Source organism: Macaca nemestrina, chromosome 1, assembly GCF_043159975.1.
Source record: "Macaca nemestrina isolate mMacNem1 chromosome 1, mMacNem.hap1, whole genome shotgun sequence".
Lineage (NCBI taxonomy): Eukaryota > Metazoa > Chordata > Mammalia > Primates > Cercopithecidae > Macaca > Macaca nemestrina.
Genome location: NC_092125.1, coordinates 84,646,970 through 84,661,726, shown reverse-complemented (window position 1 = coordinate 84,661,726; position 14,757 = coordinate 84,646,970). Strand labels below are relative to the sequence as shown.

General features: G+C 47.2%; 1 protein-coding gene across 1 annotated transcript in view; it reads left to right on the top strand.

The window, feature by feature from the left end:
• The first annotated feature begins 4,332 nt into the window (after positions 1-4,332).
• The window catches only part of LOC105478612 (poly(ADP-ribose) polymerase 1), a 47,004-nt gene continuing 36,579 nt past the window's right edge, over positions 4,333-14,757 (top strand). The window contains exons 1-2 of the mRNA XM_011736108.2: positions 4,333-4,624; positions 10,085-10,250. Coding sequence (XP_011734410.1) covers positions 4,505-4,624; positions 10,085-10,250 — 286 coding nt within the window. The 5' untranslated portion in view covers positions 4,333-4,504. The remainder of the gene's footprint in view (positions 4,625-10,084; positions 10,251-14,757) is intronic.

Here is a 14,757-nt window from a genome sequence, read left to right as displayed (position 1 = left end):
GCTGGGATTACAGGTGTGAGCCACTGCACCTGGCCACACTAAATCTTTCCAGGTTCATGTTGTTATCTGAAAACCAGGTTAAAAAATATCTACCTCAATATCTGTGAAAAGAAAGGGGGAAAGAATACCTACCTAGAGACACTGCCAAGGTAAGTGAGGGCCGAATGAACACTGAGTGATTCTGTGCCTCACTGAGCAAAAATAACTAAACATGGGCAAAGAAGGGCCCAATGATCCCAGGGGCAAAATGTCATCACAGGCATTCTGCGCACACTTGCCAGGATACAGAAGCAACCAGACGCGTCATTCATCTTCTCAGAATGTTCACTAACATGTTCAGAAAGATGGAAAACCTTACTTGCTAAAGAGAAGGAAATTGGAGATATGGCCAAGAGTATTCAAGGCCCTTTATGAAAAAGAAATGAAAACTTATATCCCTCCTAAAAGAGAAGTAAAACAGAAATTCAGAGATTCTAATGCACCCGAAAGGCCTCCTTTGGCCTTTCACTTTGTGTTCTGAGTACTGCCCTCAAATCAAAGGAGATCCTGGTCTGTCCACTGGCAGTGATGCCAAGAACCTGGGAGGGACATGAGTGACCACACTGCAGATGGCAAGCAGCCCGAAAAGAAGGCTTCCTGCTGAAGGAAAAGTACCAAGAGCAGAATGCTGCATATCCAGCGAAAGGAAAGCTGATGCGGCAAAAATGATGTTGTCAAGGCCGAAGAAAGCAAGAAGAAAAAAAAAAGCGGAGAAAGACAAAGAAGATAAGGAAAATAAAAAATGAAGTCGATGATAATGACAAATAAGGTGGTTCTACCGCAGCTTTTTTTTTTCTCTTGTCTATAAATCATTTAACTTACCTGGACACAGCTCACTCCTTTTAAAGAAAAAAATTGAAATGTAAAGCCATATAAGATTTATTTGAAAACTGCATGATGGTGTTCTTTTTTTGTTTTTATATTATTAACAAGAATTATCAAGTAATTCTTTAGATAACCCTGTCATGGTGGTATTTTCAACAGCCACCAACTTTGCCTGGTATACTATAGGGGTTATAAATCAGCATGGGAATTTCAAATTTAAGGTTCTTGTTGGTACACAGTGTAAGTTAGTTATATACAAATGCGAAGTAACATTATTAATTAAACTGTTGGGCTGTGTGAAGGAGGGCCAACTGTGGGATTCAGTCATTCATTCAATAAATATTGATGAGTGCTAGGCACTGTTCCAGGCACTGAGGATATTGCAGCAAAACAGACACAAGCTCCTGCCCTCATGGAGCTTACATTCTGGTGAGGGATACAGAGCCACCAAAAAGAATGGCAGCGGGCCATGTGAAAGGATTAAAGTCAGGTAGTTAGAATTTGGGGATGGATTGAACATGGGACAAAAGAGAAGAGTCAAGTTGACTACAAAGAGTTTGCCCTAAGTAATGCAGAGAATGGTGGGCCATTTCTTGAGATGGGAAGCACTAGGGCAGTTTTGGACATAAATGGAGATGCATATGAGCCATTCAAACTGAAATGTTGAGAAGGCAGTAGGTGATAGTTGGCTTTCCTTAGGTTCTAGGGCAGGAATTCTTAACGTTTTGTGAGTGTACCTAGGACCTTTTTGGTGGTCCATGAAGCCCTTTCCAGAATAAATATTGTGGAGGAACCTATCTTAATGCAATAATAGCTTCTAGGTACATTATCAGGCAAACTATCCCAGAAGTTACAAAACAGAAAGCCTCACAGACCAAATTATAATGCTTGAATTGCAGGGTTTATGGAATCAGTTTAAAACCGCTTACAGCAAGAACTCGATGGGGTGGATAACATACACAGGATAGGGTATAGGCAAGGCAGATGGACCACACCACCAGAACCTAGAATTAGGCAATTCTCTCCTCTCCTCTCCTCTCCTCACTCTCCTCTTCTCTTCTCTTCTGTTTTTGAGACAGAGTCTCACTATGCTGCCCAGGCTGGAGTGCAATGGCATGATCTCGGCTCACTGCAACCTTCGCCTCCCGAGTTCAAGTGATTCTCATGCCTCAGCCTCCCAAGTAGCTGGGATTACAGGCGTGCACCACGACGCCCAGCTAATACTTGTATTCTTAGTAGAGATGGGGTTTCACCATGTTGACCAGGCTGGTCTTGAACTCCTGACCTTAGGTGATCCACCCGCCTCAGCCTCCCAAAGTGCTGGGATGACAGGTGTGAGCCACTGCGCCTGGCTAATATTGATATGTTTTCCCACTCTCTGCTGCATCAGCAGCACTGACAAAGTTGGACATCAGGCCCACTGACAGAGTTGAGGATGCTCAAGGTGGCTCAACAAAGGGTACTGGAGCAACTCACACTGCGCTGTTAGACACGGGTGCAAGCACACTCAGCCACAGCTGCAGCTCACCAATCAGCCTGCTGAACAGACCTGAATTTTAGCTGCATTTTTGGGGCAGAGCATATGGGTGCCAGGATAGGACCAAAATCTTATCAACAATGAGTGGCCATTTAGGGATGATATAGTTATCAACCCAGAGATGGCATGATCATGCCTTTTGACTTAGTCATTCTCTAAGTAAAACTCTTATTTGTTCCATCATATTTTCCACTTATTCTGTTTACCTTCAAAATATCTTTTTTTTTTTTTTTTTTTTTTTTTGGAGACTGGGTCACACTGTCACCAAGGCTGGAGTGCAGTGGCACTATCATGGCTCACCACAGCCTCAACCTTCAGGGCTCAGGTGATCCTCCCACCTCAGCCTCCCGAGTAGCTGGGACTATAGGCACCTGCCACCACCCCCAGCTAATTTTTGTAGAGATGAGGTTTTGTAATGTTGCCCAGGATGGTCTTGAACTCCTGGGCTCAAGGGATCCACCCACCTCAGCCTCCCAAAGTGCTAGGATTATAGGAATGAGCCACTGTGCCCAGCCTACCTTCAATGTATCTTACTGATTACTAACTTTTAGGATTCAGCCTATGTCTCACAACCTTCTTGCTTACTCAACATCCTTATCTCTTAAGCTACTAGCTTCTTCTCTATGGTTAACACTTTTTATGAGTTTTATTCATCCACTTATTTTTCTTATCCTCTACACCAGAATTGAATATTTTCAAATGCAGCACACTCATGTTACAATCTTTGAAATGAAAAAAAAAAAAAAAGCATAGGATTAGAAAAGAAACCAATTTTAATCAACTGTATTTTAAAGTATAGTTCCATATTAAACAACATGATCTAGGCCAGCTGCAGTGGCTCATCCCTGTAATCCCAGCACTTTGGGAGGCCAAGGTGGGAGGATTGCTTGAGGCCAGGGGTTCAAGACCAGCCTGGGCAACATGGAGAGATGCCCCATCTCTTTCTTTATACACACACACACACACACACACACACACACACACACACAGAGAGAGAGAGAGAAAATATCTGGTAGCAACAGGTCTAGTCATTACCACAATTTTGAGTAGTGATGAGCTTAATAATATTTTGAGTTATCACCAAAATAACTGTAAAGTAACATGAAAACATCTGTGATGACTATTGCCCACAAAGTCACAGGTACTTCTAATACTCCTGGGATTTGTAGTCAAATTCATAATAAAGGAAATGCTAGGTTTCAGTTGGTATTTTGTCCCGACGGTGTATGGATGGCAGGTTGGAATGCCCGTCCAAGCCAGGGGGTTGACCTAACACTGCAGGGTCCACCTAGGGCCGATCAACTATATTCCCTAGGGGGGCCTGCTATTCCCGGACCCAGCTGCCCTCAGGGGAGAGAGGACAGACTTATAAAAAGAGTTTGGGGCTGGCTTGGTAGTTCACTCCTGTGACCCCAGCACTTTAGAAGGCTGAGGCTCGAAGATCACTTATAGCCAGGAGTTTGAGACCAGTCTAGCCAACTTGGCGAGACTCTATCCCTAAAAAAACAATTTTTTTTTTTTTTAATTAGCCAGTTGTGGTGGTGCACGCCTGTAGTCCCAGCTACTTGGGAGGCTGAGGTGGGAGGATCGCTGGGCTCAGGAGTTCCAGACTGCAGTGAGCCATGATCGCGCCGCTGCACTCCAGCGCAGTGAGACTCAGTCTCAAAAATTAAAGGTGGAGGGGTTGGGGGTATAATTAGTTATGAAAACAGGTAAGACTTCCTGGGACAGAACGATCAAAGGGGTGGCGCCGGGTCCTCCAAAGAGCTACTAGCTCAGTCCAAGCCCCGCCTCGGCCCACAGGGTAGCGGGCCGTAGAGCTCCACCCGCAGGAGCCCGGGAAACTCCGCCCCCCGGCCGGCAGGGGGCGCGAGCGCCGCAGGCCCCGCCCCGTGGACGTGGGCTCCGTGGGCGTTCCCGCTGCCAGGCATCAGCAATCTATCGGGGAACCGCGGTGGCCGGTGCGGTGTGCTCGGTGGCGGCTCTGGACGCTCAGGCGCCTGCGGCTGGGTGAGCGCACGCGGGGCGGCTAGGCGGTGAGGCGGCGGCGTGTTTCCAGGTCGTGGCGTCGGGCTCCCGGAGCTTTGGCTGCAGCTAGGGGAGATGGCGGAGTCTTCGGATAAGCTCTACCGAGTCGAGTACGCCAAGAGCGGGCGCGCCTCTTGCAAGAAATGCAGCGAGAGCATCCCCAAGGACTCGCTCCGGATGGCCATCATGGTGCAGGTGCGGGCCGCTGTGCGGGCGGCGGGGCGGGTACGCGGCGCCCCGGGTTAACTGTGTCCGGGAAGGCTCGGGGAGTGCGGGCCCGGGGAGCGAGCGGACCTGGGCCCTCGGAGCGGCACTTGGGGCCTGTGGGGCCGTGGCCGCCTCTCCTCCGCCGAGCGGCCCGGCCGACCCTTCCGGAAGGTTTTGCTGATGTTGCAGGAAAAGCCCGGGAAATACAGTCTGCAGCTGGTGCTGCCTTTCGCTTTGTGTAAACGAGAAGCCGCTTTTCTCCTCCTTTCTTGGTGGTGGTGTTTTATTATTGCCGTTCGCCTCAGGGATTGGGGGTGGGGGGGAATTGTACATGGTCTCTTTAAGCTAATCTGATTTTGACCTATCTTGTTCTGGAAGATTTTTGTCCTACGTGGATGGTGGCGACTGGCATGTGGGGATTTTTTTTTTTTTAACCTATTTTTGGCCGTCATTTCAACACGTCATTTTAACGCTCACCCTCATTTTTCATTTTAATTAGGCAAAACTATGCAGAGAGGTGTCATTTCTGTACAGTGCATTCACTTTGAGCCTAATCTGTGCTTTAAAATAACATTTTCCCCAAATTTTCCAGGTTCACAGACGCGTTCTCGGTGCACTTGCAGCTGTCTGGTTTGAGTAAGAGTGGCTCCAGGGGGGTTTCTCATGTGGGCTTTTTGATAGATTGAGGATCGATCCCCTTTTGAGATTTCCTGAGGCTTCTGTGAGGTGGTGGGCTTGAAGGCCCCTGTCATTTCCCCGGGGCTCCTGCCTCCAGCTTCCAGTTTGCTGGTGTCTGCCTTTGTATGAATAATTCTGGTTCTCACCTGCCCTGTTCCTCCTCGCTTCCAACACATTACCCAAGCTTAGTGCTCATGGTCAAGGTAGCTTGATTTTCCTCCCTACCATGAGCTGTAATGTGTTTTAGGAATGACCAGATAGCCCTCAGTGGATTTTCAGGACTTAATGAGTACAAGGGAGGGCGACATTTACCGAGTGGATACCCAAGTGCCAGGTGTACTTCCGTTATCTTTTTTAACAATATGTCTGTCATCTCGGTGTCCTCGGGGCATACCTAAGTCAGTACGTGGCACACAGTGCTTATTTGGTAGATATTTGTTAAGTTCTAAGCACTCTGTTAGGTTTTAAGGACACAGAATCCACCTTTGGGAATTTCCAGTTTGGTTAAACGGGAATTGACTGGTAAACAAACACTGCCGTACAGAGGGGATGGATGCCACCTGATGGAACTGTGCTCCAGGCATTGTGTGCCTAGGAATCCAAGATGACCCACCTTAGGGTGGAAGGTTGATTAGGAGTCGTTAATTCACAGAAGTGGAGCAGAAAGATGAGGATAGGGAAGTAGACAGGGCCTACAATTTGAAGAGCCGTGTTTCCCACTAAGGAACCTAGAACTTACCTTAAATATATAAGGCAGCCTGTTCTAATGAAGTTCTCACTCCTGGTGCGGGAGCTCTTAACCCCAGGGTCCGTAGGATGGTAGATAGAATGCAAGAGGTCCATGGGTTTAGATAAGAAAAAATAGATATCTCCATCTCCACTAACCTATAGATAAAATTCATTATTTCCTCTAATCATAAATGTAAGCAGCAAAGCAAAGGCATATTAGCAGTCCCTATGATTTTTTTCACCAGCGGTAATTACAGATATTTTCACTTTACAGTTGGGAGTTTCTCAAAATATAATTTACTCTCATTGCTACAAAAATCACAGTTGTTAGAGGCAGTACTAGATCTTGTTATTTAAAACTTTGAAGCTCACGGGTTACTGTACGCAAATTACCTTTCAAATGTTTTGATAATTATTTGAGTATGTTTCCTTTTCGAACTTTTTTGTTTGTTTTGTTTTTTGAGATGGGGTCTCACTATGTTGCCCAGGCTGGTCTCAAACTCCTCAGCTCAAGTGATCCACCCACCTTAGCCCTGTAAAGTGCTAGGATTACAGGCGTGAGCCACCATGACTGACCATTTGCAAGCCTTTTTATTATGCATTTTTAAATGTTATTCCGAGAAAGGGACATCCACGGGCCGTAACAGGTGGGCAGAGTACCGTGTTCTAGTGGAAAGACAGAAAACCCAAGTTCAGACAGTGTGTTGAGGCTAGAACAACACCGCTGTGGAGGAAGTTAGAGGAGGCTTAGCTGTGGGGGAGGCAGGATGGAGGAAGCTGAACCTGATCAAGTTTAACATTCTGGGGCCAGGCTCGGTGGCACACGCTTGTAATCTCAGCACTTTGGGATGCTTGGGTGGGCAGATCACTTAAGCTCAGCGGTTCAAGACCAGCCTGGCCAACATGCTGAAACCTTGTCTCTACAAAAAAATGCAATGATTAGCGGGGCGTGGTGGTTCATGCCTTTATGTCCCAGCTACTCTGGAGGCTGAAGCTGGAAGATTGCTTGAGCCTGGGAGGTGGAGGTTGCAGCGAACCGAGATAATGCCACTGCACTCCAGCCTGGGCGACAGACCCAGACCCTGTCTGAAAAAAAATAAATAGTAATAACAACATTCTGGGCTTTCCTTTGGCATACTTGATAGTGAAAGAAACTCTTTATTATTAAAAGTAACTGATTTTTCTGTAATTGTGATTGAGGGTGGATTCAGAGTTTTAATTCAGAATTTAAAGTTGGTCTGGTAGGCTGAGCTGGTGAAGACCAAAAGGAAAGAAGCCTTTTCACTTGCTTGAATTTAAATACCTTCTTTTGCATTTATATGGGAGTATTGTTCTCTGAGTATCTGATACCTGATACTTTAGCCCTCATGCCTGGGGCATCTTGGGAGGGATGAGCTGGGCCCTCCAGCTTTTTGGTGGGAGGAGGGTGGCGATAGACCTTTGAGTTGCTCTGTCCTGGGAGGGTTTGAGCACCCGGAGGCATGCAGCGAGGTCAGTTCATTCTCTCTGTGGCGTAGGTGGACAGGTAGCATGGCCTGTTCTGCACAGAAGGGAACCCAGTTCACCAGCTGCTGGTTGGGTGAGGACCCTGGTATGTTAGGTGCTCAGAAAGATTCTGTGCCTTGCCTGAGCTGTGCAGCTAACAAATGGAGTCGATAGTCTCGTGACCTTGGTCTGATGTCTTTCTGCCACATCATTCTCAGTCCTAAGTTTTAGGGCAAAGCATTGCTTTGGTCAAGGGTTCTTCTGCCGAGGCCCTTTGTCCTCTAAGCTTGTGCTGTGATTGCACCATTGGGCAGCACCTCTAGGTTATCCAGCACTGTGCCGGTGGTTGGGGGAGACAGCACCCAGACCAAAGGGCAGCAGGTCTGGGGCCCCTGGCACAGCCAGGAAGAAGTGCCATAGCCATTACCTGTGCCCTTTTATACAAGGGTAACCAGAACATTGTACAGGAAGGGTAGACAAGGGGTAGACAAGCAGGCAGAGCCAGGACGAGGCCACTGCAAATGTTCCATGATAGCCAGATGCTTAGGATCTGTATCAGCAGCCTAGTTGAGATCTGGTGGAATGTTTGAGAGCTGGAACATGAGTCTGCTCTCAGAAATGCCATTTGCTGTCTCTTCTGCAGCAGGAATTACCCCATCCTTCCTTTTTTTTTTTTTCCATCTGACCTGAAGCCATAAGCAAACACTGCGTGCCCTCTGTGACAGATGTTGCTAGAGAATAACAAGATAGGCATCTTGCCCCTTATGAAACAATCACCAAATGCATAGTTCTTAGTGAGCAAGGGGAGCTGTGGAAGGAGCCCTGAGGGAATGCTCTGAACAGGGCGGGGAGCATTCCAGACCCAGGGGAAAGCTGATGTTGAGGAGTCCTTGCGCTGCCATAGTCTTAGCTGTGCATTTTAATACATCACATCCAGAAAGAGGCCACTCACAGTGGAGAGAGGGAGTGGGGCACCTTATCATTGCTTTTCCAGAGTATTTTCCCTGTCCCCACAACTGCATCCTAAAAATTCAGCACATTTACTTTTAATGCTGTTTTAATACTCTTACTGCATCTGTGTGACGTTTAGCTTTATATTCTGTAAAAGCAGATGTTTGGGACTTCCCTTGCTGTAGTCAGATCACAGTTGGTATATTTTTAAGTAGCTCTTCCTGCCGGGCAGTGAAGTGTGGTGGGAGGAACCATGGTGTCAAATCATTCGTTTGCTGCCTCTGTGACTCCCAACCCCCCAGGCAAGGATTTCCAGCCCCGCTGTCTCCATCTGTGAATGAAAGTGCTGGTTCCCACCCAGAGGCAGATTGTGGGATTACACAGGATGGTTTATGAAAGGCTCAGGGACCCACACTACAGGCTATGTCTTCCCCTTCTTCCCAGTCGCTGTCACTGTCCACTCTGTAAAGCCAGGACTGGGTGCAGTGGCTTATGCCTGTAATCCCAGCACTTCGGGAAGCCAAGGTGGGCGGGTCACGAGGTCAGAAGTTCGAGACCAGCCTGGCCAACGTGGTGAAACCCCATTGCTACTAACAATACAAAAATTAGCCAGGCGTAGGTGGCATGTGCCTGTAGTCCCAGCTACTCAGGAGGCCGAGGCAGGAGAATGGCATGAACCCAGGAGGCGGAGCTTTCAGTGAGCCGAGATCCCACCACTGCACTCCAACCTGGGCGACAGAGCAAGACTCAGTCTCAAAAAAAAAGCCAGACCGTGCTGGAGGCCTGGGAGCAGAACCTGGCCCTGTCACAATGAAAGGCCTAGTGGGAAGCAAACTACCTGCAGAGGAGAACTGTGTTCCCTGTGGCCAGACTTCCCAGGTCCTGCACCTGGGAAACTGCCCCCGCGAAGGCCAGTGAGCAGCTGACTCCAGCTCCAGGCATGCTGCCCCGAACCGAACCATCCACTGTCACGGTTGCCTCACAGACCTCCATTGATTCCACTCACATCTGTGTGGCTGCTGCGAACTTGACAGTTTTTTTCTGACACACTTTTTCTGCTTTGCTCATTATCTGGGTCTTGTTCCTCATTATTCTTAACTGCAGAGGCACTTAAAGAGCCCTTTTCTGGGGCACACAGGCCCTTTGAGTCCAGGCGTGCCTGGAGCAGTTGTCTGGCCATTCCCAGCAGATGCTGCAGGATTGTGACTCTGCACAGGTGTCTTCTGTGTGTTTCACTAGACCATGAGGCAGCTCACCACTAAATGTAGTGGTGTGTGGTGAAAAGAGACGTGGGGCAGAGCTCAGTGGTAAAAGGCTACCTTTCTTGTGGCTGTGTTTGTGTCCTAAGAGAATGAGCTCGAGACCGATGGGCTACAGTCCTCTGAGCCTTGGGGAAGATCGTGAGAAGGATGCTGCAGCTCTTCATGTGAGAGCGGAGGCTGTCCTCCTTTCACAGATAGGAGAACGAAGGTTTCATGTGCTGTCCTTCTGTCACAGCTGTCACAGCTGGGCCTGGGACTGGGACTGGGGTTGAGGTCAACATCTAGTGGTTCTAAGCCAAAAGTTAATTGCTCACTTACCTCCCTCTGTTTGTCCTCCTTCTAGTCGCCCATGTTTGATGGAAAAGTCCCACACTGGTACCACTTCTCCTGCTTCTGGAAGGTGGGCCATTCCATCCGGCACCCTGACGTGGAGGTGGATGGGTTCTCTGAGCTTCGGTGGGATGACCAGCAGAAAGTCAAGAAGACAGCGGAAGCTGGAGGAGTGACAGGTGTGTACAAATGGGCAGCATGGGCATTCAGCCCCCACCCTGAAGCTCCCAGGGGTCCTCTTCTCAGATAGCAAAGCAAACCTCCCCCAGCTTGCCTTCTCCCACATGTGCAGATCAAGCGTATGGTGCCCATGTTATTTCAGCAACACCTCCTGGACTCAGCATCATCTGTTGCATGATATTTGGTGTTTTATTTTTCCAGATGCTTGGAATGTAGCCTTTAAAGTTGTTTTGTTTTTAATAGACTTTATTTTTGTTCATGGCAAAAGTAAGCAAAGAACAAAGAGTTTCCAATACCCGCTCCCCCTCCTACCACACAGGCTCTTCCTTGTCAACATCTCCCACCAGAGTAGTACATTTGCTATAATTGAGGAACCTACATTGACACATCATTATTGCCCAGAGTCCAGAAACTCCTGATGCTGTACATTCTATGGGTTTGGACAGTTATGTGATGACATACATCTGCTGTTATAATATCATACAGAGTAATTTCAGACCTGCACCCTTCTGCAGCCCCCTTAAGATTAAGGAAGAATAGCTCATCTCTGAGAGGGGAATGAGGTAGGAGGCGGGGCTCAGGCACCAAACCAAACCGAGGACTAACTAAAGCAGGGACAGGGACAAAGCAGCTTTCCATAAAACACCCACCAGTGTGCCATATCAGTTTACCATTGCCATGGCAATACCCAGAGGTTACCACCCCTTTCTGTGACAACAGTCTGATGACCTAAAAGTTACCACCCCATTTCTTAACATGTCTGCATAATCTGCCCCTTAATTTGCATATAATTAAAAGTGGGTGTAAATATGACCACAGAACTGCCTTTGTGCTGCTGCCCTCAGCACACTGCCTGTGGGCTGGCCCTGCTCTGCAGGAGCAGTCACAGAGCCATAACACTGCTGCCGCAATAAAGCTGCTTGCTTCTACCACCAGCTCGCTCTTAAATTCTGTCCAGAGCGAAGCCAAGGACCCTCCCAGGCCAAGCCCCAATTTAGGGCTGGCCTGCCCTGCATCAGTTTCACCGCTCTAAAAATCCCCTGTTTATCCCTCCTAATTCCCAGCAACCACTGCCCTTTTTACTGTCTCCACAGTTTTCTCCTTTTATGTCTTCTCCCATGTCTTAGTACAGGTCATGTCAGGTGACATAGAGAGCAGAGCATACAGCAAAGCTATTAAAAGCTTTATTAGGAGATGTAATCCTAGGGCAGCAAGAGAGAGGAAGGAAGGGGAGGCAGGAGGGCAAGCACAGTGCCTGCCATATGTTGTCAAGCTGGCCATGGCTTCATGAGAAACAGCCAATGGCTTGGTCATGCAGGATGCCCTCACACAAGTCCTTTGCCACCAAGTTCAGAAAAGCCCCTCGGAGCAGGAGGAAGGGAGCAGCATTATCCATTGGTTCTGTCTCTTGTTTCTTACTGGTTTTTGCTTGCCTGAGGTGCGTTCTCTGCACTTCCAGATTGTGCTACTGGCCTCTGCACAGTCACACCCTGCAGCCAGAGCTGCCTCTAGATCTGGAAGTGGCAGGAGGACTCAGAGTCCCTGGTTTTGAGTTGGCCTGTTGGTGACAGTGCTGTGTTTGTTACTGTGGTGGTCACTACAGGGTCGGTATGCCAGGGTGTGGCCCTTACCCTGAGGTAGTGACAGTGCTAGGGAAAAGGCACCAGCAGCCACTGTCAAGTAGCCCAGCCTGGGAATACAGATGAACTACGTCCAGTACATGTAATTTTATAGTTCCTTGTTTCTTTTAACATCTAAATGTTTTATTTGGAAGTTTTCCCGGTGTGTGCTGATGTGGTGTGAGGCATGACTCCAGTTTTATTTTTTTCCAAATGATGATCTAGTTTCCCTACTTTGTTTTTTTGTTGTTGTTGTTTGTTTTTGAGATGGAGTCTCTGTTGCCCAGGCTGGAGTGCTATGGCATGGTCTTGTCTCACTGCAACTTCCACCTCCCGGGTTCAAGCGAATTCTCCTGCCTCAGCCTCCTGAGTAGCGTGGTGCCTGCCACCATGCCCGGCTAATTTTTTGTATTTTTAGTAGAGATGGGGTTTCACCATGTTGGCCCGGCTGGTCTTGAACTCCTGACCTTGTGATCTGCCCTCCTCGGCCTCTCAAAGTGCTGGGATTACAGGCATGAGCCACCGCTCCCGACCCCTACTTTGTTTATTGACTTATTCATCTCCCCCATTGATTCCAGAGGTGTCTTGTGTCATGTACAAAATGTCTGTATTTTGGGGTCCTTTTAGAAATTTCTGTTCCATTGTCTGTTTAACCTTTTTTTATATATAGACTTTTTTTTTTTTTTTTTTTTTTTTGGAGACGGAGTCTTGCTCTGTCGCCCAGGCTGGGGTGCAGTGGCGCGATCTCAGCTCACTGCAAGCTCTGCCTCCCAAGTTCACACCATTCTCCTGTATATAGACTTTTTTCTTACAGCAGTTTTAGGTCCACAGCAAAATTGAGCAAAGTACAGAGTTTCCATATAGTCCTCCCCACCCCACACATACACAGACTTGTCCACAATCAACAATGCCACCAGAGTGGTCCATAGTTATAACTGATGAGCTACATTGACACGTCGCTATCCCTCGAGGTCTGTACTTTACATGAGGCTCACTCTTGGTGTTGTACATCCTGTCAGTTTTAACAAATGTACTTTGGCATGCATGTACCTTTATGGTAGCCTTCAGAGTCCTTTCACTGCCTGGGAAATCCTCTGTGCTTTGCCTAGTCATTCCTCCCTCCCCTCTAACCTCTAGTAACCACTGATCTTTTTGCTTTCTCCATCGTTTTTCCTTTTCCAGAATATAATATAGTTGGAATCATACAGAAGGTAGCCTTTTCAGATTGGCTTCTCTCACTAGTAATGTGCTCTTAAGATTCCTCCATGTCGGGCCAGGCATGGTGGCTCATACCTGTAATCCCAGCACTTTGGGAGGCTGAGGCGGGTGGATTACCAGGTCAGGAGTTTGAGACCAGCCTGGCCAATATGGTGAAACCCTGTCTCTATTAAAAATACAAAAATTAGCCAGGCGTGGTGGTGTGCACCTGTAGTCCCAGCTACTCGGGAGGCTGAGACAGGAGAATTGCTTGACCCAGGAGGCAGAGGTTGCAGTGAGCCAAGATGGCGCCACTGCACTCCAGCCTGGCAACAGAGCTGGACTCTACCTCGAAAAAAAGATTCCTCCATGTCTTGTCGTTTTATTACCGAATAATATTCCACTGTCTGGATTACCAGTTTGTTTATTCATTGACCTGCTGAAGGACAGCTTGGTTGCTTCCAAGTTTTGGCAATTATGAACAAAGCTGCTAGAAGCATCCACGTGCAGGTTTTTCTGGCGACATAAGTTTCAACTCCTTTGGGTAATCAAGGAGTACAGTTGCTGGATCATGTGATGAGAGTATATTTAGTTTTGTAAGAAACTGCCAACCTGTCTTCCAAAAAGCTGAATCATTTTGCATTCCACCAACAATGGATGAGAATTCGTATCATCGTACATCTTTGCCAGCATTTGGTGTTGTCAGTGTTTTGGATTTTGGCCATTCTAATAGATGTATAGTATTTTATTATTGTTTTAATTTTTATTTCCCTAATACTGTAATTATCTTGAACATCTTCTCATATGTTTATTTAGCATCTGTATATCTTTGGTGAAATGTCTTTTGCCTGCCCCCGCCCCCACTTTTTTTTCTTTAAGAGTGTCTTGCTTTGTCGCCCAGGCTAGAGTGCAGTGGTGTGATCACAGTTCACTGCAACTTTGACCTCTGTCTCCCACCTCAGCCTCTTGAATAGCTGGGACTTCAGGTGTGCACCACCATGCCTGGCTAATTTTTTAAAGTTTTTTGTAGGGACGGGGCCTCACCTTGTTTCCCAGACTAGTCTCAAACTCCTGGTTTTGCTCTTTTTAAAATCAGATTGTTTTCTTACTGTTGATTCCTAAGAGTTCTTGGTATATTTTGGATAACAGCCCTTTATCTTATGTCTTTTGAAAATATTTTTTCTCAGTGTGTGGCTGGTCTTCCTCAGAGCAGAAGTTTTTAATTTTATGAAGTCTAGTTAATCAGTTACTTCTTCAGTGGATTGGGCTTTTGGTGTTGTTTGTAAAAAGTCATCACCAGACCCGAAGTCATCTGGATTTTCTTCTAGAAGTTTAACAGTTTTGTGTCTTACATTTAGATCTGTGATCCATTTTGAGTTACGTTTTGTGAAGGGTGTAAGGTCTGTGTCTAGATTCCTTTTTTTTTTTTTCACATGTGGATGTCCAGTTGTTACAGCTCCGCTTCTTGAAAAAGCCATCTTTTCTCCCATTTTTGCCGTTACTTTTTTGTCACAGATCAGTGGACTGTGCTTGTGTGGCTTTGTTTCTGGGCTCCCTGTTCTGTCCCACTGATCTACTTATCCTTTTGCCAGTACCACACTGTGTTGACTGCTGGGGCTTCATAGTAACTCTTTAGGTTGGGTAGTGTCAGCCCTCCAACCTTGTTACTGTCTTTACTGTCATGGCAGAA